General features: G+C 43.4%; 1 protein-coding gene across 3 annotated transcripts in view; it reads right to left on the minus strand.

The window, feature by feature from the left end:
* Window positions 1-7,311: 7,311 nt before the first annotated feature.
* The window catches only part of LOC123990967 (serine/threonine-protein phosphatase 2A 56 kDa regulatory subunit gamma isoform-like), a 38,484-nt gene continuing 24,485 nt past the window's right edge, over window positions 7,312-21,310 (minus strand). For all 3 annotated transcript variants that reach the window (XM_046292029.1, XM_046292028.1, XM_046292030.1), the window contains 13 exons: window positions 16,779-16,978; window positions 14,328-14,438; window positions 14,088-14,180; window positions 13,835-13,965; window positions 13,640-13,699; window positions 13,424-13,532; window positions 13,195-13,248; window positions 12,812-12,982; window positions 12,579-12,706; window positions 12,306-12,407; window positions 12,148-12,220; window positions 11,686-11,796; window positions 7,312-10,320 (listed from right to left, as the gene is read on the minus strand). In XM_046292029.1, coding sequence (XP_046147985.1) covers window positions 10,186-10,320; window positions 11,686-11,796; window positions 12,148-12,220; window positions 12,306-12,407; window positions 12,579-12,706; window positions 12,812-12,982; window positions 13,195-13,248; window positions 13,424-13,532; window positions 13,640-13,699; window positions 13,835-13,965; window positions 14,088-14,180; window positions 14,328-14,438; window positions 16,779-16,978 — 1,478 coding nt within the window. In that variant the 3' untranslated portion in view covers window positions 7,312-10,185. The remainder of the gene's footprint in view (window positions 10,321-11,685; window positions 11,797-12,147; window positions 12,221-12,305; window positions 12,408-12,578; window positions 12,707-12,811; window positions 12,983-13,194; window positions 13,249-13,423; window positions 13,533-13,639; window positions 13,700-13,834; window positions 13,966-14,087; window positions 14,181-14,327; window positions 14,439-16,778; window positions 16,979-21,310) is intronic.

The raw sequence follows: 21,310 nt of genomic DNA on the forward strand, positions 1-21,310 counted from the left end.
CAGTTCAACTCAGATCACTGCGTCTCCCCTCCTCTCACCTCGCCTCACCTCAGACGAACTCTCAGCACTCAAGTTTTAAACATACCCCCCCCACCCTCCTGGCTCCCACTCCAGCACAAAATATAGCTCTTGGAACAAATCTTTAAGACAGTTCCTGGGCAAGAGTTCAGCAAGAAAATATACACTATTCACAGAAGACCTCTCTGCTCCTAGAAGACACAAATTCGTGGAAGTCACCTCTTCTCTTGTTAAGAAGCGAGAGATTTCCTAACAAAAAAACAACATAACTGTACTTGGTCAAGATCCAATGGGTATTACAGTGCAGTTTTAGACAACGAGCCTGTTCTAATACTATAGACATGCTTCACCCTTCCTTTCTTGGATAGTTAGGGAACACACTTAGATAGCCAAGATGCCACGACATCCATTACCCAGTCAGCTCTGATCAGTAAACATTTCCAACTAATCACTTCCAAGACCGTGAGGAGGAAAAGACGCCTTCTATTATTTTCAAGAACTAGACTAGAACATTGTCGAGCTGTCTTTTTTTATTTTAGAGCCAAGTATCACTCTTGGTCTGTAGGGAAAAGGGAGGTGTGAACTGCAAGTCTAGCCTGTCACCGGCCGATTTCTATTATTATGACTGGAGTGAACTCTGAGTGAGTTCAAACCAAGTTCATAGAGCACCATCACAACACTTAACAGCAGATTCATAAACCAAAGAACTGTGCTTCGCCTCTCAGAGACCCCAACCCCATGGACCCCAACCCCATGGACCCCAACCCCATGGACTCTCTGCTTTCCATCTATTATCCTTTCTCTGTGTGGCCTTCACAATGGCCTCATTCGCGGCGCATTGATAGCAATGTAACCCTCCCTTCAGGCCAGAACAAAACATCCCCAAATATCTGTTCCTGGTAAAAAAAAAACTGTCAGGACCATGCTGAAAAAACCCCATCATAGACCAGCATAGGCTTTCTCTGTTTTGGACACTAGTTTCTTTTGCTGGTGTCGTCACTGTGTTTTTGCAGGTGACCAGCCTTTACTGTGTTTTGGACACTGGTCACCAGCATACAAACATATGCTCGCCACCAGCAAAACAGGACAATACATTACATACAGCCTTACTTTAAAGGCCTAGTTTTTCGCTAATACAGTGGCCACATCTGGCCTGCAAGCCACATTAAAATAAGAAATCATTTAGAGTGCTTATGTTTGTCCAATTTTATGTACAAGTGTGTATTATACGCGTGTGTGAATTGAAAATGTTTTTTTTTTTGCACATCCCTTCTCTCCTTGAGGCACCCTCGGAGAGTGAGGTCACGGCCAGGGTCAGCCATTATCAACAGCGACCCAGGAGCAATTAGGGTTGAGTGCCTTGCTCAAGGGCACGTCAACAGATTGTTTTTACCTTGTCGGCTCAGGAATTTCAGTTACTGGCCCAACACTCTAACTGCCAGGGTACCTTCCACTGGCTTGCAAAGTTATGTTTGATTCCTATAGGAATCCAGCCAGAGTGGGGATATCCAACAACTGGAACTTTTATTCACCCACATTCTGCATTCAGAATGACTGCCGGGGTCATAGACTTCCTAAACCATCTCAACTTTAACAACCATTTCAGTAACAGTTGTAATAAGTCCAACTAACAGATTGGATTAGTTTATCAAAATGTATGGTATTTATCTTTGTGCATGATAAGATTAATGAATCAATCAATGCACATGCAAAAACAATTAAAACAGACGTTGATACAAACAATTGTAAATCAAACAGCAATAGAGCATGCTGGGAAATATTATGGGTGTAGTTTTGCCAGACCATCTTGACCAGCTAGACCAGCTAGGTCTAGCATACCAAGCATCACCAGCATACCAGCATGAGCTAGTCACCAGCATCACTAGCTTGAACAGATGGTCGGCCAGCCTAACCAGCTAGACCAGCTTGAAATTTAGGTTGGTCTATACTGGGGGTTTCAGCAGGAAATGCATTTCTTTTTTAAAGGCATAGTTCATTGAAATAGGCTACTGAAGTCTCAGTCTGAATAACCCTTTGAAGCCTATTTCCGAATTTACAGCCTATTTTATTCAATACAGAGACAAAGGAGACTGAAGCTGTGATAAGGTGTGACTGACTTTAGAGGCTTCAGCAGACATCTTGTGTAATGGTTATCTACATGTAGACTGGACCAAAAGCCAGTCTCGAGGTTGCTGTCCTGTTGTGGCCTCAGACAGGGTGAGAGAGGGACGTTGGCTTGACTCCACCCACTCAGTTGAAGCTCATATTAAGTCGATGCTGCCGCTCACTCTCTCTCATTCACTCCACCTCGCTCCCTCTTTCTTTCATTGTTTTCTTCCGGGTCAATTAAAAGTGTGTTTCATGAAGTGGAGGCTACAAATATAACCCCTCAGCTGAAAGACACACAGGACCTTGCTCCTGCACCAGTAAGGATGGTTATTATTAAAGCAAGAGCACCACAGGTAGCAAATCCTAAACTAGATATGCCCCTTAATTAAGCCACTCATTTACACTCTCCCTTTCCTTACATCTTTCTATTGCTCTACCACTCCACCCCCCACTTCCTCTCCGAGTAGATCCATTCACGCCCCTGTCAGTGTCATAAATGTTCCCCTCTCGAAGACGTGCATGTTGATTAAGGCAGCCCTCCACACCTCTCAGATTCAGAGGGGTTGGGTTAAATGTGGAAGACACATTTCAGTTGAATGTATTCAGTTGTTCAACTGACTAGGTGTACCACTTTCCCTCACTTGATCTCCTTATTCTTTCCTTTTCCATCCCTCTCTTCCTCCCCCCCTTTCCTTCCTTCTGTGTGCCCATCTCTCACCCTCCCTGCTCCATGCCACACCACTCCAGTCAGTGTGCTGACGACAGAGAGAGCTGCTTTGGTGGTGGATGACTTAGTGAATGGATCGCATGGTCCCATGATGACTGAGGAAACAGACAGGAAGTATATAAGGGAAAACAAACACCTCCCTCTCTAAGAAGCAGCACAGCTGAAGACAGAGAATTAAACAAGAGGGAGTCATATCACAGCCGTTCCAGACCTTCAGGGCAGTGTGAGTCCATTTCCTGATTCTCAGTAGCTCCTTCCTTTGTAGCTGGCCCCCTCCATCCCCCTTCCCTATCCCATTCATCCACAGGCTGCTGGAGAGGGGTGCTGAGTCATGGGGATGCGGGGGAGTAACACACACACACACACCACACACACAGCAATTGCAACGAAAGTAATGCTCATTGTCGAATGCTCTTCCTAAAATACACTGCTCAAAAAATAAAGGGAACACTAAAATAACACATACTAGATCTGAATGAATGAAATATTCTTATTAAATACTTTCTTTACATAGTTGAATGTGCTGACAACAAAATCACACAAAAATGATCAATGGAAATCAAATTTATCAACCCATGGAGGTCTGGATTTGGAGTCACACTCAAAATTAAAGTGGAAAACCACACTACAGGCTGATCCAACTTTGATGTAATGTCCTTAAAACAAGACAAAATGAGGCTCAGTAGTGTGTGTGGCCTCCACGTGCCTGTATGACCTCCCTACAACGCCTGGGCATGCTCCTGATGAGGTGGCGGATGGTCTCCTGAGGGATCTCCTCCCAGACCTGGACTAAAGCATCCGCCAACTCCTGGACTGTCTGTGGTGCAACGTGGCGTGGTGGATGGAGCGAGACATGATGTCCCAGATGTGCTCAATTGGATTCAGGTCTGGGGAACGGGCAGGCCAGTCCATAGCATCAATGCCTTCCTCTTGCAGGAACTGCTGACACACTCCAGCCACATGAGGTCTAGCATTGTCTTGCATTAGGAGGAACCCAGGGCCAACCGCACCAGCATATGGTCTCACAAGGGGTCTGAGGATCTCATCTCGGTGCCTAATGGCAGTCAGGCTACCACTGGCGAGCACATGGAGGGCTGTGCGGCCCCCCAAAGAAATGACACCCCACACCATGACTGACCCACCGCCAAACAGATCATGCTGGAGGATGTTGCAGGCAGCAGAACGTTCTCCACGGCGTCTCCAGACTGTCACATCTGTCACATGTGCCCAGTGTGAACCTGAATCTGTGAAGAGCACAGGGCGCCAGTGGCGAATTTGCCAATCTTGGTGTTCTCTGGCAAATGCCAAATGTCCTGCACGGTGTTGGGCTGTAAGCACAACCCCCACCTGTGGACGTCGGGCCCTCATACCACTCTCATGGAGTCTGTTTCTGACTGTTTGAGCAGACACATGCACATTTGTGGCCTGCTGGAGGTCATATTGCAGGGCTCTGACGGTGCTCCTCCTGCTCCTCCTTGCACAAAGGCGGAGGTAGTGGCCCTGTTGCTGGGTTGTTGCCCTCATACGGCTTCCTCCACGTCTCCTGATGTACTGGCCTGTCTCCTGATGTACTGGCCTGTCTCCTGGTAGCGCCTCCATGCTCTGGACACTACGCTGACAGACACAGCAAACCTTCTTGCCACAGCTCGCACTGATGTCCCATCCTGGATGAGCTGCACAACCTAGCCACTTGTGTGGGTTGTAGACTCCGTCTCATGCTACCACTAGAGTGAAAGCACCTCCAGCATTCAAAAGTGACCAAAACATCAGCCAGGAAGCATAGGAACTGAGAAGTGGTCTGTGGTCACCACCTGCAGAACCACTCCTTTATTGGGGGTGTCTTGCTAATTGCCTATAATTTCCACCTGTTGTCTATTCCATTTGCACAACAGCATGTGAAATTTGTCAATCAGTGTTGCTTCCTAAGTGGACAGTTTGATTTCACAGAAGTGTGATTGACTTGGAGTTACATTGTGTTGTTTAAGTGTTCCCTTTATTCTTTTGAGCAGTGTATTATTGAACGCAATCACAATGGAGTCGACGCTTAAAAGTTCCAAGTCATGTTTCCATGGCAATAGGAGCTGACACCATCCCGTCGTGACAAAATGTCTTTATATACAGAGACCTGGGGTAGCACCGCAGCCGTAAGATCTAACACAGGAGGTGGAGGGAGGTATACAGGAGGACAGGCACATAACTAGTACATGATAATTTTTGAAAATCTCTGGTATCCTATACAAAACGCTACAGCTGTCGGCAAAAACATTCAGCATCTTCAACGACCTCGTCTGAGAGACAGAGATGAAGAAAGATAGAGAGAGCGAGGGAGGAAAGAGGGAGGGTACCTACAGGGGGAGAGAGCGAGAGAGGAAAGAGGGAGGGTAACCACAGGGGGGGGGGGACCATTAGACAACCAGTTTATTTAGTTATTTTCAACATCTCAGATTCCCCAGAGAACATATGTTTTGGGATAAATGGGAAGCAATGTGTCGATGATAAAGCAAATTATTTGTTCATAATAAACACCTCCAATAAGGGTCAAAACGGGGACACTATTCACTTACGTAAATGAATGATTATGACACAGATGAATAGTTCTCAGAAGTTGACCACCCGATTCCTTTTTCCCTGCTAACCTAAAACGATTATGCCTAATGTTGTTCTTACTGGGAGTGATCCACACTGTCTATAGAGGACGGCTCTATGGACATACACGCACGAGTCATCACCTCCACAATACAGAGGCCAGAAAACAAAAATGACTGTGTCAATCACAACCATCACAATTATTATCATCCTGATAATGATCATGGGTTTGAGTGAGCATAATAATTATAGACATGATTCCCTGAGTGGCTGAGTGTGTTGGTCTGTTGGATGGCTGGATGCGTAGGGGTAGCGTTCCCCACTCCGCAGTCAGCCCTGTCTGCTCTCTAAGGGGCTGGGGAACTGCATGACCCTAGAACAACCAATTAAGTCCGGAGCTGGCACCGTGTAGCCAATTGTCTCACTGCACCACTACTGAGAGTGTACAGGGACAACACAGCACAGAAATAGCCTACACTTACCTCATCTATGAGGTGATATTGGTCAATAACAGCTAAGAGGTAGAGCTTTTGCCTCAAGGTTATGAATTGGTGCTCTGAGGTTCACTAGCCCAAAGGCTAAGGAGGCAGACCTGTAGGCATAAGGTCGCTGGTACAAATCCTGGGCTGGGTGACAAATGTCCATTGTTCACTGTGTATCAAATACACAATAAGTGGTATGCTATGGACAATGGAAGGGAGCCTGTTTGACCACATCATACATAATCTCGTGAACAGAGACCTCTTACCCAATGTGAGTGAACTCTTTAATCTGGACTAATCTCAAAAGTATTTGATTGTACCCAGGTCTGATTCAGTTGTTTAGCCCCCAGACTTTGACTAAGCCCTCCAACAGTCAATAGGTCATCCCATTTACGCAACAGGCTAACTGAAATTAGTCTAGTATGTCAAAACAATAACAAGGCCCTCCGTGTCTGCTCCACTGAATCAGTTTTATGCAACTGCCACCTTGTCTAGTACACCAAATGGCAGACTAGCAAATCGCTTCAGAATGTCACTGGTTCAGTGAGTTCACTTTGATCGAAAGCTTAAGTATTTGTTTTCCGGAGCTCAGTATTAAAGTGACCGTTTTAAACCACAAGATGGTAGCAGAGTTACAGTAGGAATCTCTAGTCTCGCAGCTTGATCCGGTGCCCCGTTTCAATGCTAGGAAAATGCTTGCTTGCGTCCGGAAATTGCAGGTGGTGTAATAAATATATTTTTTAATGTGAGAATAATTGCCTACATTCCAATATCCTCGTACCAGTATAAAATACAAGCTTAAGCATTTGATTATAAGACACTAGGGGTGTCAAATAATAATAACTGTTGCTGCCATGCTGTTGTCATTTTAGGTCTCTATGTAGTGTTGTCTCACTTGATGTGTTTTGTTCTAATTTTTAAATTTAATACATTTTTAATCCCATCCCGTCCCCGCAAGAGGACTTTTGCCAGGCCGTCATTGTATATAAGAATCTGTTCTCAACTGACTATGCCTACCTAAATAAAGGTTAAATGAAATGCCTCATACAACGCATGACTGCAGGCTAAAATCGTACCCATGGGCTCAAATGGTAGGCTTGGTAGAGAGCCAATACAAACAGGTCTGGTGTTTGATTTGTAAATATTCTCTCAGGGTTGATGTGCTGTGGTGTAGAGATGTATTAAAAAGGTCATCTCCAGATTGAGTGATGGAGATTTGAGACTGAAACCTTGATAAGTGATGTGTGTCCATGGATACCGAACTAAATAAGAGGGATAGGAGATGCAATCCATCAAGGAGTAGTCTCCCGTGGCCATCCTTTCTGATCTCGTCTCATGGGGTTCCAAGGCTAGTCAAGGAGGAATGAGGCAAATCATGAATGCACTCAATGGCTGTTCTTGGATGAAAATATAAAAAACACATTCTTTATTTACCATATATGTTGATGTACACAGCTGTTTTTTTATTTTATAAAAGCGCTCACAAAATGCTAATGTGGGATCACTTCACATTTTTTAAATGCTGTAAAACAAATTGTTTAATTACAAAGCGATAAAAAAATATTATAATTCAAATTCTTAACTGCTCTAAATGCAAAATAGTCACATATTGTAGTCTGTGCCACATCCAAACTGTCTGCAGTAGCTAATAACCTTTGTTTCCTGTATGTACACAGGGGCATCTACCATTTAATAATACACAGATCAAATAAAAGTACATTATATGTACAATAGTAGATTAAGCCATTTAGTACAGGATGTCTACCAAAAGGACACTTGCAGTATTATTCTTTTGAAAAAAAAATATATATATGCTTATGCAAAATATAAAGAGGGCTCCAAAGAAACTATAATATTAAAGCCATTTGATATCACCAAAGTGAAGTCCTCGGTTCTCATGACATTGGAACAGACAGGGTTGGAAACCATTCTACTTTGTCAATTCAAGAAGTCAACTGAAGAGCCAATTCTCTTCTTTGAGAAGCAATGAATTGGAATTTAAGTTTACTTCCTTAATTTATGAAATTGTAAGTGAATTGACCACAACCCTGGAGCCATCCAGTTGTTTGTGCCATCTATAAAGCACTCTAGACTTCCTTTTAGTAATTGTACAGCAAAATAGTTGGGAGTGGAAGGGGATGGCATAAATGGGTGAATGTTATATCTTAAAAAAGAAACCACAAAATGTGATAATGGTAGTAAATCTACCATTTGCACATTCAATTTGAACAGGCAAATAATATAATTTGCAGGCAAAGGAATAGACCCTGCAAGCATCCCGAAGCAGTCTCAAACACACAAACATACACAGCAGCACCACCTGAATGGTGAGCTTCTCTACAGGGATACAGCCAGAGTTCTTGTCTGTCTGGGGGTGCAAACAATGGTACTGCAACAGACATCAATACTCTTGATAGAATCTCAAATGGCACACTATTTCCTATATAGTGCACTACTTTTGATCAAGGTCTATAGGGCTCTAGGGGAATAAGTTGCCATTTGGGATAGATCCTAAATGGAACGGGGAATTAGTGGTTAATTGGGAAGCATCCTTCTATACACGTTATTCATCGGGCACACAGAGGGACTGACAGACCCGAGCAGACCACACAGCATGAATGACTCATTTTGGATATTTTTATTGTTCATGTTTTAAAAATCAGGAAGTCCTTCCATGTTAAGTCATTGGGGCTACTCCACTCCTCTCTAGCTTGACCACCATCATCATCAGCTTTGTAGATTTAACAATACTCTGGGGCAGTGTGTTTCGACGTGTCTCTCTCTCTCTCTGGTCTGTTGGGAAGCTAATGATGAATTAAACATGGTTTGGCCTTCAAATAACGTTAGTCTTCTATTCTTTCCCAGTTAAGCCGATGTCCCCCATGTATAATAAAGGCACTATGAAAAGAAAGGCTTGTGTTCAAATTCGACTCGGTTTCTCCAGACAGAATGGTCTTTATATGGCTGAACTAGCCTACTACTTGCTAACACATAACAGCAACATCAGAAAGAAAGGGGTTTTGGTTATGAAGAGTAGAAAAACCAGCTGAGTATTCCTCTGTGTGTAGCCCAGTTCAGTTCCTCTTGTCCCACTCTCACACACTAAAACTCAAAATGGGAGTCTATAAACACTGAACTATAAAATTAGACCTTGGAGTTTTCACATCAATAACATGACAGGAGTTGGATAACATTGATCAATATTAATGAGGACTGAAAGACTGATGGGGATTGTGAAGTACACAGACGGAGTCTTTTGTTTTTACATGGACAGTAAACTCCAATGAATCCAGAAAACCATTGACCATTGTGTGAACAACCCAAACACACTGCAACGTGGGTCAACTTATTGCCTACAATATCATTCAGATTTTTAAAAAGTGAAGTCGGCACCAAACTATGTTTGTACAGACCAGCAGATATCCAGTAGAGGACAGAAGAACCCCTTCCTGTCCCTCAGCCTCAACATTCCTCAGGCCAGCACATTTAAATCCCCACAACTCCATTACAACGTCTGTTGACCAACAGACAGTCCGCCGTCTGTCCCCCTTGCTTCTCCTCCTATCCAATCATAGCAGAACAAAGAAAAATGCACACAGAGAGATAAGGGTAAAGCTCATGGCAAAAGCAGCTGTAATGGGGCTCTGAGGAAGAAGTACGGTGCTTTCCTTTCTATGCTCAAGTAGAGAGAGATGGGAAGAAAATAAAAAGTAGTCTTCAACCAAGCTGCTTCTTCCTTCGCCCATTACGTACAGCATGTAACTATAATACATGTCTATTCGCCAGTCAGATTTCCAAAGCACATGACATCATTAATGAGAGAAAAAGAACAGAAACAAACCAACAAATAAAAACAAGAAAACCTGAGAGAAATTACCAGAAGGGGGCACCACTGCACCCTAGAGCGCTTTTACAAGACAGCGAGAGCAGAACAGAGGGATAGGGAGGTGGGGCGAGAGAAACAATGTCATGTTTAGTCATGCCATAACGTCCTGTGCCATTGACATCTGTTGCGCAGGGCTGGAGTGGACTGGGGATCAACTGTCATAGTTGGACTGGGCTAAGTAGAGTTGTGCTGATTTGATTTGAGCTCCAGATTTTTTTCAGCCAGGTCATTCTGTTCTCTTCTCTTCTGTGCTGGTCCGTCTGTCGTGTCCTTCCGTCCGTATCGGACTGTCAGTGTGCATCGGACTGTCAGTGTGAATCGGACTGTCAGTGTGAATCGGACTGTCAGTGTGAATCGGACTGTACTGTGTGTGGTCTCTAGTGGCCGTCGTGTGGTGTTACCATGTCCTCGGCCCTCCGGTGTGTCTCCAGGGCATTGACGGTGGAAATGTCTTGAGGCAGCTCAGACTTCCTCCTGACCAGCGGACGCTCCTTACGCTCGTTCCTCTGGAGCTATCAGGGACAGGCAGGAACAGAAAGAGAACAGATAAGCATAGTCCAGTTTCACCAAAAGCTCCAAAATAGTAAGAAATTGCCAAGCACTCTCATTTTTGGGTGTATTTTCCAAATAGCATGCACAACTTCACGTTGGCTGTTGGGCCTATCCAGCATAGTGACGAAGCTAGCTAACTAGACCCTCCCCCGATTGGTTATTGGTTGCTGCTAATTTGCATAAACATGGGACTCAGTCGTCGACCGCTAAGTTGCTGAATGTATCCTCGTCTCCTCCCCCCATTGAAAAACAAATTATGTCCAGCAGTTTATCGTTAGAGATGGTGCCTGGTGTAATCAAAGCATTGGACTGGTCACACACCCATACTGGTTCCTCTGCACCAAGAGACAAAGGAACAGTTACAGAGTGAGTTCACCCCCTCAAAACAAAAGTTCTCTAGTCCTTAATACTCTTCAGTGCCGCTAAAATTCAAATAACAAGTTTCACTAGGTCCATCACATCTTGACGAGATCTCAACTCAAAGTGATTCATACTGTATCGCTAACTCAGCCCAATCCATCAGTGATCACTAAACCCTCCTAGACATGTAGTAGTCTAGTAGGAAGTGTACACTATGCTGTGCATTGTAGGACAGCGGTTCTCAGCCTTTTCCAGGGACCACCAAATCACTGTCAAAAGCTCTCGAGGACAATCATTCAACGAGTCAAACATATATATTTTTTTACATAAAATATCTTGGCAGTCATATTTTGTAAATATTTGCATTGAATGTAACAAATAAAAGGATTATTATTATTATAATAAACAAATATGTGATATGTAAAAAAGCTTATAATACTCCAAACATATTTTTTGGAAGAAAAACCTTTATTTTAATTTTTCTATATAATAATTTGTATACCACTTGCAGTACCCCTGCGGACCACAGGTTGAAAACAACTGCTGTAGGGTGTACACTAGAGTACGGTGTTTAATTAATTAATGTAAGCTCTCCACTGCCTCTGAAATGTGAGCCTGCCTATATCTGATCCTGTCAATAAGTGCAGCACTCAGCCCTCTCCCTGAACCTGTTCTTCACCTACAACCTAGACTACGTCCCAAATTGCACACTATTCCCCACGTAGTGAACTACTTTTGACCAGGGCCCATGCTACCCTGCTCCTGTTCAAACACACGTCTGTCTCTCCACATATTTAAAAACTGCAACAAGGTGTGAGAGGATCCACAAGATTAGTTCTACTAATGTCACACTGGTGCTACATTTCACACAGTGAAGAAGACACTGCTCTGGACGTTCACGTGAACACACGACAGCATGGAGGTGGTCAGCAGGAAAGGAACACACAGTCCCACACCCACATTACCTGTGTGGCCTCTTCCTCTATAGTCTTCTTCAGCATGTTGAAGTCCTCTATCATTGGTCCATCTGTCTCCATGGGACTACCCAGGCCTGACTGGTCCACGTACACCAGGAACTAAACATGGGAGAGTGAAAGGGGGGAGGATTATAATGAGACACCAGGAAGTAAAACCAGCAAGAGAAAGAGGTGAAGGACTCCCAGAACCAAAGATAATAAATATACCTTTTTAGATAATTTGGTCAAAATATATGATGGCTGTGTGTCCAGTTCTGCTAAGTGGTTGTTGGGCTCTGAGCAATACACAGAGTACAGCCATAGCGTACATCCATTTGTCTGTTGCTGCCTGGGGCTGTTCTGTCCTGAGATGGGGGACTAGGCGCAGTACTACTGGGTTGAGAGGGGAAGAGACCCCGGGGCTGGAGTAACATGCCCGCACAGAGACGAATAGTGACGATGCATGCTCACCTGAGGATTGGACTTGGCCAGATTCTCGATCTTCACCCACGCTTCTTCTCGCTCTTTCCACTTGGCCTTCTCTCTGCGCACACACAACGAAAGGGGAACAGTCATTTCAAAGTCATGGGCAACACGTGGGTGGATGTTGTAAGTTTAAGGCTTCTTACTTGTTCTTCTCTGCTCGGAACTGCTGTGTGCAGTCGTCGAATAGCTTCTGGTTCATCTCCATGAAGAGCTTCAGGGCGTTGTAGATCAGACCGTGGATCGTCCTGTACACACAGACATGCAGAGAGACACGCACACACAAATTCGTATGAACCCAGGAATGCATAACAATAAAACATACGGTTGTTAACTTCCTTATAACAGGGCGGAAAACCAATAGGCAGAAAGAGAGGCAAGCTCCATAGTGGTAGTTAGTTGTTAGCCGAGTGACTCACTTGTTCCAGTGGGTCTTGGAGTTGCGGTAGAGCGAGGGGAACATGATAGGGAGGATTCTGGCGGCATTGTCACTGATCAGACTCATGATGTACTCGTTGTTCCAGTAGTACAGCGCTCTCTCTGCCACCTGACACATGAGGAATCCTTGGTCAGGTAACGTCTTAGCACACATAACCACTCACACACGCACAAGCACGCAACACACAACACTTGAGCAAACAACATAACACACCTGGAAGTGTGGGCTGGACACACACTTGGCCAGCTGTCTGAAGAGGGGCTCCATGACCTTGACAAACTCAGAGGGTTCGATGACGTCCAACATCTCCTCCAGCTCGTTGAGGAACATCACCTCCTTTGGACTGTGGGTCTTTGGCCAGTACTTCAACAGAGCCATCACTGTCTGTAGGCGAGAAGAGTAGAGCCATACTTTAACACTGCACTAACTAGTCACACACAGAGCTGTTGGTCTTTGGCCAGTACTTTAACAGAGCCATCACTGCCTATGGAGATGATTAAAACATGATAACTGAACCAGCATTGGAGCAATGTACTAATCTCAAACAGTGTACTGGGACTGGTGATTCTTGCCCAGCGAACTGGAAGAGGTCTTACCGGTTCCGTGAGGGTGCTGTCCTTCTCTAGAAACTGCACCACACAGTACGCCAGCTAGAAAGAGACAGACACAAAAGAGCATACTAACTACAACTATCATGTTAACAACGCTGACTAGAACTGGAATGATCATGTATTCCAACCTATAACACCGTAGGCCTATATCAAAAGGTTTTGTTCTAAAGTAGGCCTAAGGCTTCTTTAACAGTAATGGCTCTAGATGCTATACCTGCGGGTGATAGACACTAAGGGACTTGACTTTGTGTAAAGGTAGCAACACCTTCAACAGGAATATCTTGTGCTCCTCTTTCAATGGTAAGGCAAACCCATTGATTATGCTGCAAACAGAAAGACAAAAGGGTTGTGATCAGCAAATCTAATACGGGGAGATTGGCAAAACAACGAAGGCACAAAAACTATTTGAAATAATTACAAATTGACATACCTTCCTAATATTTCCAATAACTCTGCTATTCCATTATGATGTTCCGTTTCATAAATGAAGCTGCAAAGAAATGACAGTTTATCAATTAAAATGACCAAAGACCAAGCGAAACAGACTAGTGAAATTAATGGTCATTTAAAAACATTGCCAACATATAACTAATCTCACAGTGCTGTATTAGGGCTATTTACTCACCTATAAAATATGTTATTTATCTGTTTCCTGATGTACGCTCTCAGGCCCAGGAACTTTCCGTAGATGCGATGCAGAGTGGTCTTTAGAAAGTCCCTTTCCCTGGGGTCTTCACTGTCAAACAGGTCCAATAGCTGTGGAGACAACACAGTGACCTTACAACACCTGTTCACAACACACAGACACAGTCAGTCCCACACAGACAACGTCACATCCCATGTTGCTTTACTTCCAGTGAGAAAGGACCCGTGCTTACCTGCATTACAAATTTCTGGTCGATATACTTCTTGGCTACATTTGGTTGAAAGTCTGGAGACTCTAGAAACCGGAGGAAAAACTCGTAGACGAGCTGGAGAAAGAGGAGCCGAGGTGTACACATCACTGGTATGAAACAGTGTGTGTTTATTCACGTGTGTGTGTGTGTGTGTGTGTGTGTGTGTGTGTGTGTGTGTGTGTGTGTGTGTGTGTGTGTGTGTGTGTGTGTGTGTGTGTGTACCTGTAGGTGTGGCCATGCTGCCTCTAGCGTGGGCTCATCCTCCTCCGGGTCAAACTCCGCCCCTGTGGGGTTGGACGATGGAGGCAACGTCCTGAACATGTTCACTGCAAACTGAAGGACAGAGACAGACAAGTCACTACACAAAACGCCACACAGAGCTATTGAAAAAAATCATCATGAGAGGGGTCAAAGATTAGCTCCGGCACACAAACGTGAAAACGGATATTTTGATTAATGTGTATCAAACTAAATAGAAGATAACGGTACAGACTTTCATCGGACCTCTTCACCCATCAAGCCTGTTCATTTATGTGCTCATTTTTAGATTTCAAAACATTCTGTCAACGCAGCCAAAAGATGAAGCACAAACCACTACTGCTGCAGACTAGACAGAGGAGGAAGAAATGACACGACCGTCAAGATGACATTTACCTGGCCTCTTGCTCTCCAAGCTCGTCAAAAAAAAACAAGTAGCCTAGATAGTTGCTCTCTTTTCACCAGGCTCTCAATTTCCCATAACGAATAAGCAGCAGACATCCCTCATCACTCAGTCTGTCAGAGTAGACACAGGCTTCTCTTTATCTCACAGCCTTTTCTCACCTCTCAGAGAACACTACATCCCGCCACACCCCTTGCAGGCCTGAGGTTAGCGTGCACTCACTTGTCAATGTTTACGTTCTGAGAACCCATTTTATTTTCCGAGTGTGTCACTGTCAGTCTAATGGACCACCAAGGCACATGAACAGGGAGTGCTTTACCAATCTGAAGCTGATACGTCTAACAATAGAGCACTTATCAAAGAGCTGTCTGTTGTGGCCTATTATAACCATAAAGAACACCTTTTACAGTGCACTTCGTCAATCTATCTCCATACTTTGATGTTAAAAGCAGTGAACACTTCAAAGTGAAGGGGCAAGAAGGGGAGAACTAAAGTAAACCAAGAACATTGTTATGCCGATTTGGCAGCAGCCTTGCATTTTCTGCTGCACTGATCAAATAGAGACAGGATCAGGAGAATAGGGGGAAATTTGCACCTCGATCATCCTCGGTTTCCTGCGTAGCATTGAGGCCTGCTTTGATAAACATCAAAGGCTTTAATTCAGACCTGGCTGGCTGACAGGCACACAGGCAGCACTTAACATCTGCAGCCATGTCCACACTGGACTCATTTACATTTAGACTACCCCACAAACTCAGTATTTTATTCACTCAGCTACAGGTAGTAGGCGGCCTGGCCTGCTAACCGGGGCTGAACTGATGGGACAACGAGGAGGCTATATCTGTTAGAGATAGGTGAACCCATGATGAGGAACACCAATTCGATTTTTTTGTCAACTATGTGGACTGAAACAGATTCAGGCCACAGTAGTAGCCCTTGGCTGATAACAGCAAGCAAGTTAATACTGGTAGATAAGAAGCCTAGAGCTAACCGATAAGATTTAAGTCCAGTGAGTGTAAAGGCTTCAGTATGCTTCAATTCAGCTGGCGGCTAGCCGAAGTCGGCTAGGCAAGCCGAACGAGTGTGCTCACATACTCCCTTAAAAAGACCTTGGCTTGAGAAACTAGAAAAAAAGCAGCAAGTATTGTTTGTCCTTTCTGAGAGACCGTAGCCAGTGTACACTTAGATTAATAATGACTATTTTAATTATGACAACTCAAGAAATCTGTCAATCATTTCGACGTTTTTGCCATTTAGATCTTAAATCACACATTTTTACATCTGACTAATATTACATGGTGCAGTATTTCTTAATGAAAAAATGTGCATGAGAACGAGGTAGTCTCTCGTTGAATGACAACAAAGACTGAAGAATCCCTACTGTTGACCAATCACCGACGAAGGGGAGTAGGATGTCGGCACCAAACTTCACCGAAGTCCAAAACGTCACCATAATATATGAACGCACTCTTCTGAACTGTTTGGGCTGGGAAGCATGCAGATGCCTTAAAGCAATTGTATTTTGTCATACCCTGGGTTCACATAGTTCATCTGATAGACACGTCCCATTCCCTACGCCTCAGGAACCAAAATACAATATCTAAATACAACTGAAATAACATGCAACAGGCAACCTCAACAATTTATTTTTATAATAGCTTCTGACAGTTGAATTAATTGAAATGGTTTATAGCTTTTGTGATTGAGGATGGCAGGGTTGACGTCAATAAAGCCAGAGACAGAACCATGCACAAAATATTTGTTTGTATGAGGGGCTTATTAGGTCTACCTACACATGACCCAGGACAAGACCTCCAGGGGAACACTGGGTTGTCTCTGGTGGCCATTAATAGCAAGTTTATGAGGACAGAATCAATGTCGTTGTGACTAGTCCTATGTTCACCACATAATCAGCATGGAAGGGAAACGGCAAGATAGGCATTTGTAAGTGCATTTGTAAGTGCATTTGTAAGTGCATGAGACAAGGCCTTGTCCACTGTGTGTCTACTGACCACGTGCACCACCTCTGGGTAGATGGGCTCTGTGATGACGTTCCTGTTGTGGGTGATGTACTCCACCATCTCGCTGAGCGCAGCCCGCTTCACCTCCTTCCATTTCAGGTCACTCAGAGGATCCGACAAAAAGTCAAAGAGGACACAGCACTGACGCAGCTTCTGGACAAACAGCTTTTCCTGCTCCGCCGCAGGGACATCTAGGAGGGGGAGAGAGAGTCAGATTCATACGTTGTCGCCTCACGAGGGAAATTCCTTTTCACTGCTTGACAAAATACGCGGAACAAACAAATTTGCAGCACAGGCTGTAGGCAAAATAATGAAATGGAGAGGCTGGGGATCCAACTTTTCCTGGACCCTTCTTCCCAATATAGTGATTTCATGTTTTTTCAGGAGGCAAGCTAAAAGCAGCATATCAAAACACAAGTAAGACAGACAGGTAGTCGAAGCAGCAATGTTATTTTTTCATTGCAAACATGGTCAAAGCAGGGGGGCAGACAAGCAGTCAATGTAAGTGTTATTTTCCAGCAATTAAGGTTACGATATGGCAGCATAACTGTACATCTTAATTGCTTTGAGGATCAGCAGAAGTGATTCCTGGAACCCAAATAATTGCTGGTGTGTAAACAATCTAGTTGTTTTCCAGGTCAAAATGTGCAATAGACCATATTATTCACAGGTGGGATCGTCCTTACGACCGGGAAGGAATCTATTTTTCAAACTTAAAAAGTTAAGATTTCCCAAAGAAGAATGGCAGCGGGATGCAGTGCCTGCACGGATAGTAACGTTAGCCGCAAGAGGTGGCGGCGCCAGGATGACGTGTAGCACACAGTAAGTTTTTCTAAATGTTTTATTATTATTATTTAAAACATACTTGCAGTGAAAGCGCTCAACAACTACACCACATTAGTCATCTAACAGACTCACATCAGAGCGACACACAGAAGCAACCAGGGTCAACGCCCTGCTCAAGGGCACGTAGACAGATCTCCCACAAGGTCAAAAACAAGGACCCGAACCATCAGCCACCGGCCAAAACTCCCAACCTCCAGGCCAATATCCTCCTCACAGTTCCCAAGAGCTGCCCCCTTTTTCTTGTAAATAAATACAAATAATTCCATCAATCTAAAAAAATACCCCACAATGACAAAGCAAAAAATGGTTTAGAAATGTTTAAAAACAACTGAAATATCCTATTTGCATAAGTATTCAGACCCTTTACTCAGTACTTGTTGAAGCACTTTGGGCTGCGATTAGTCTGGCGTATTCTTGGGTATGACGCTACAAGCTTGGCACACCTGTAATTGGGGACTTCCATTCCACTCTGCAGATCCTCAGGTTAGATAGGGAGTGTTGCTGCAAAGCTATTTCCAGGTCTCTCCAGAGATGTTTGATCGGGTTCAAGTCCGGGCTCTGGCTGGGCAACTGAAGAACATTCAGAGACTTGTCCCGAAGCCACTTCTGTGTGGTCTTGGATGGGTGCTTAGAATCATTGTCCTGTTGGAAGGTGAACCTTCGCCCCAGTCTAAGGTCCTGAGCGCTCTGGAGCAGGTTTATCAAGGATCTCTCCCTATTTGCTCCGCTCATCTTTCTCTTGATTCTGACTAGTCTCCCAGTCCCTGCCCTGAAAAACATTCCCACTGTGTTCTTGGGGACCTTCAATGCTGCAGAAATGTCCCGGTACCCTTCCCCAGATCTGTCGTCTCGACACAATCCTGTCTCAGTGCTCTACAGACAATTCCTTTGATCTCACGGCTTGGTTTTTGCTCTGACATCCACTGTGGGGACCTTATGTAGACAGGTGTGCCTTCCCAAATTATATGTCCAATAAATTGAATTGACCACAGGTGGACTTCAAGTTGTAGAAACATCAAGGATGATCAATGGAAACAGGAAGCACCTGAGCTCAATTTCTAGGGACTAAATACTTACGTAAATAAAAGGTGTTTATTATTTGTAATACATTTGCTAAACATTATAAAAACCTGTTTTCGCTTTGTCATTATGGGGTAGTGTGTGTAGATAGATGAGGAAATCGCTTTATTTAATTAACTTCAGAAGAATAAGACAAACGTAACAAAATGTGGAAAAATTCAAGTGGCCGAACACTGTAGGTGGTGGTCTTTGCATGATATGAAAGTGTTCATTCTTTGACTTCAGTATAGTGAATTTTATGGCAATTTAACTGATGGGACTAGTATTGACCTTGTGGGCATGTGCAATGCATGTGGCTTGTCATTTCTATACTGAAACAGGACTAATAAATTCATACATTTCTCAACTAAATGTAAACAGTTCTCCATTTTAAAATGATAGACATAGTAAAAGCACTCACATCTAAGGTAAAGTGTGTAGGAATCATTTGATGGTAACTTAATTTTAAAAAGAAAAAGGCTGATATTGGAAAGATTAGTGTGTGGGTTTTTCGTTTTATGAGGCTAACTGTGTGGAAGAATAACCGATTCGACTTCGCCAGCTACTGTACATGCAGTCATGAAATGTATTTGTGCAAGCCCTACCCTAGCTACAGATGTTAAATCCAGATAATGTGATTTAACCCCAAAATGTTGGTATCCATTATACTGGGAGTTACAGGTTTGCCTACAAAAAACGTCAGATGTTTCAACTAACCTGGTATTGGCGATATTATCTTTGTTCTCAATTCACGGAAACAGGAGTCTCAATGTCCATGTCCAGTTGTAGGGGGCCCATTTTAACTTAGAAAATGCTCTGTTACTAAAATTAATACATATTTTCCCCATGAAGTAATCAAACAACGTGTATGCCACCATCTTGTCTATTTCAAATATTCTCTCATTGTAAGAGACAGGTGAGTGTCATGAAATGTGGCACTTTACGGTGGTCCCACCGGTCTCAATCAATGAGACCGCTTATACATTGTTGGATTACTTCATGGAGCAAAAACAAATTTAATAACGGGGGCATTTTCTCATTTAAAAACGGAACCCCTACAACTGGACACTGACATTGAGAATCCTGTTTTGGTTAAATCACATTTTTTGGTGTGAAATCTGTAGCTAGCCTTACCCTCGTAAGGAAAGTAGGCCTTAAGGGGTGACACACAGAAGACATTATTAGCAAATACCACAACCGTGAGGGTGTGTGGAGAGGAATATTTGAAGGTTAATTTGATTTAATTGCAAAATACAAAATCGCCAAATGCTGCTTGAAATAAAGTTATTATGTACCATCATTGTGTGCAGTTCAAAATTAACACCACAAGGTGTCAGTGCTAGCATCTGTATAGTCTAGCTTTACTGTAAACAAACCACTGTCTAGGTCTCGTAAGGTGGTCGATAATACATGACTAGAGCAAGCTAGCGGTTCATTATCCCAGAGGTTATGAGGGACGGTAGCGTCCCACCTCGCCAACAGCTAGTGAAAGTGCAGGGCGCCAAATTCAAAACAAAAATCTCAATTAAAATTCCTCAAGCATCCAAGTATTTTACACCATTTTAAAGATAAAATTCTCGTTATTCCAGCCACAGTGTGATTTCAAAAAGGCTTTACAGCGAAAGCTCCACAAACAAATTTATGTTAGATCACCAACAAGTCACAGAAAAACCCAGTCATTTTTCCAGCCGAAGAGAGGAGTCACAAAAAGCACATAGAGATAAAATTAATCACTAACCTTTGATGAGCAGATGACACTCATAGGACTTCATGTATGTTTTGTTCGCTAAAGTGCATATTTCTCCTTAATCTCATTGGCGCGTTAGGTTCAATAGTTCTAAAACATGCGGTGATTGTGCAGAGAGCCACATCAATTTACAGAAATACTTTACATGGAATTCGAGATATACTTCTCCTTAATGCAACCGCTCAAAAACACGTTACGGAAAAAGCAACAAAAACAAAAAGATAAAGCAGCCAAAAAAGATATCCGCCATTTTGTGTAGTCAACATTAGTCAGAAATAGCATTATAAATATTAACTTACCTTTGATGATCTTCATTAGAATGCACTCCCAGGAATCCACAATATTTTTTTTTTGTTTTGTTCGATAATATCCATCATTTATGTCCAAATAGCTTCTTTTGTTAGGGCGTTTGGTAAACAAATCCAAACACGCGTTCAGGTCCAGCCGAACGTTGGACAAAAAGTTATTACAGGTCGTAGAAACTTGTCAAACTAAGTATAGAATCAATCTTTAGGCTGTTTTTAATCATACATTTTCAATAATCTTTTCATAATCATAAATCTTCAATCATCTTCCAACCCGAGAACTCCATTGTCTGTAGAAAAGCAATGGAACAAGAGCTTACCGCTCATGTGAATGCGCGTCACTGAGATCGAGGCTGCTGCCAGACACCTGGCTCAATCCTATCTCATTCGCCCCCACTTCACAGTAGAAGCCTCAAACAAAGTTCTAAAGACTGTTGACATCCAATGGAAGCCTTAGGAAGTGCAATATGACCCCATTTACACTGTATATTGGAATGGCAAAGAGTTGAAAAACTACAAACCTCAGATTTCCCACTTCCTGGTGTGATTTTTCTCAGGTTTTCGCC

The sequence above is a fragment of the Oncorhynchus gorbuscha genome, linkage group LG12 (genome assembly GCF_021184085.1).
Source record: "Oncorhynchus gorbuscha isolate QuinsamMale2020 ecotype Even-year linkage group LG12, OgorEven_v1.0, whole genome shotgun sequence".
Lineage (NCBI taxonomy): Eukaryota > Metazoa > Chordata > Actinopteri > Salmoniformes > Salmonidae > Oncorhynchus > Oncorhynchus gorbuscha.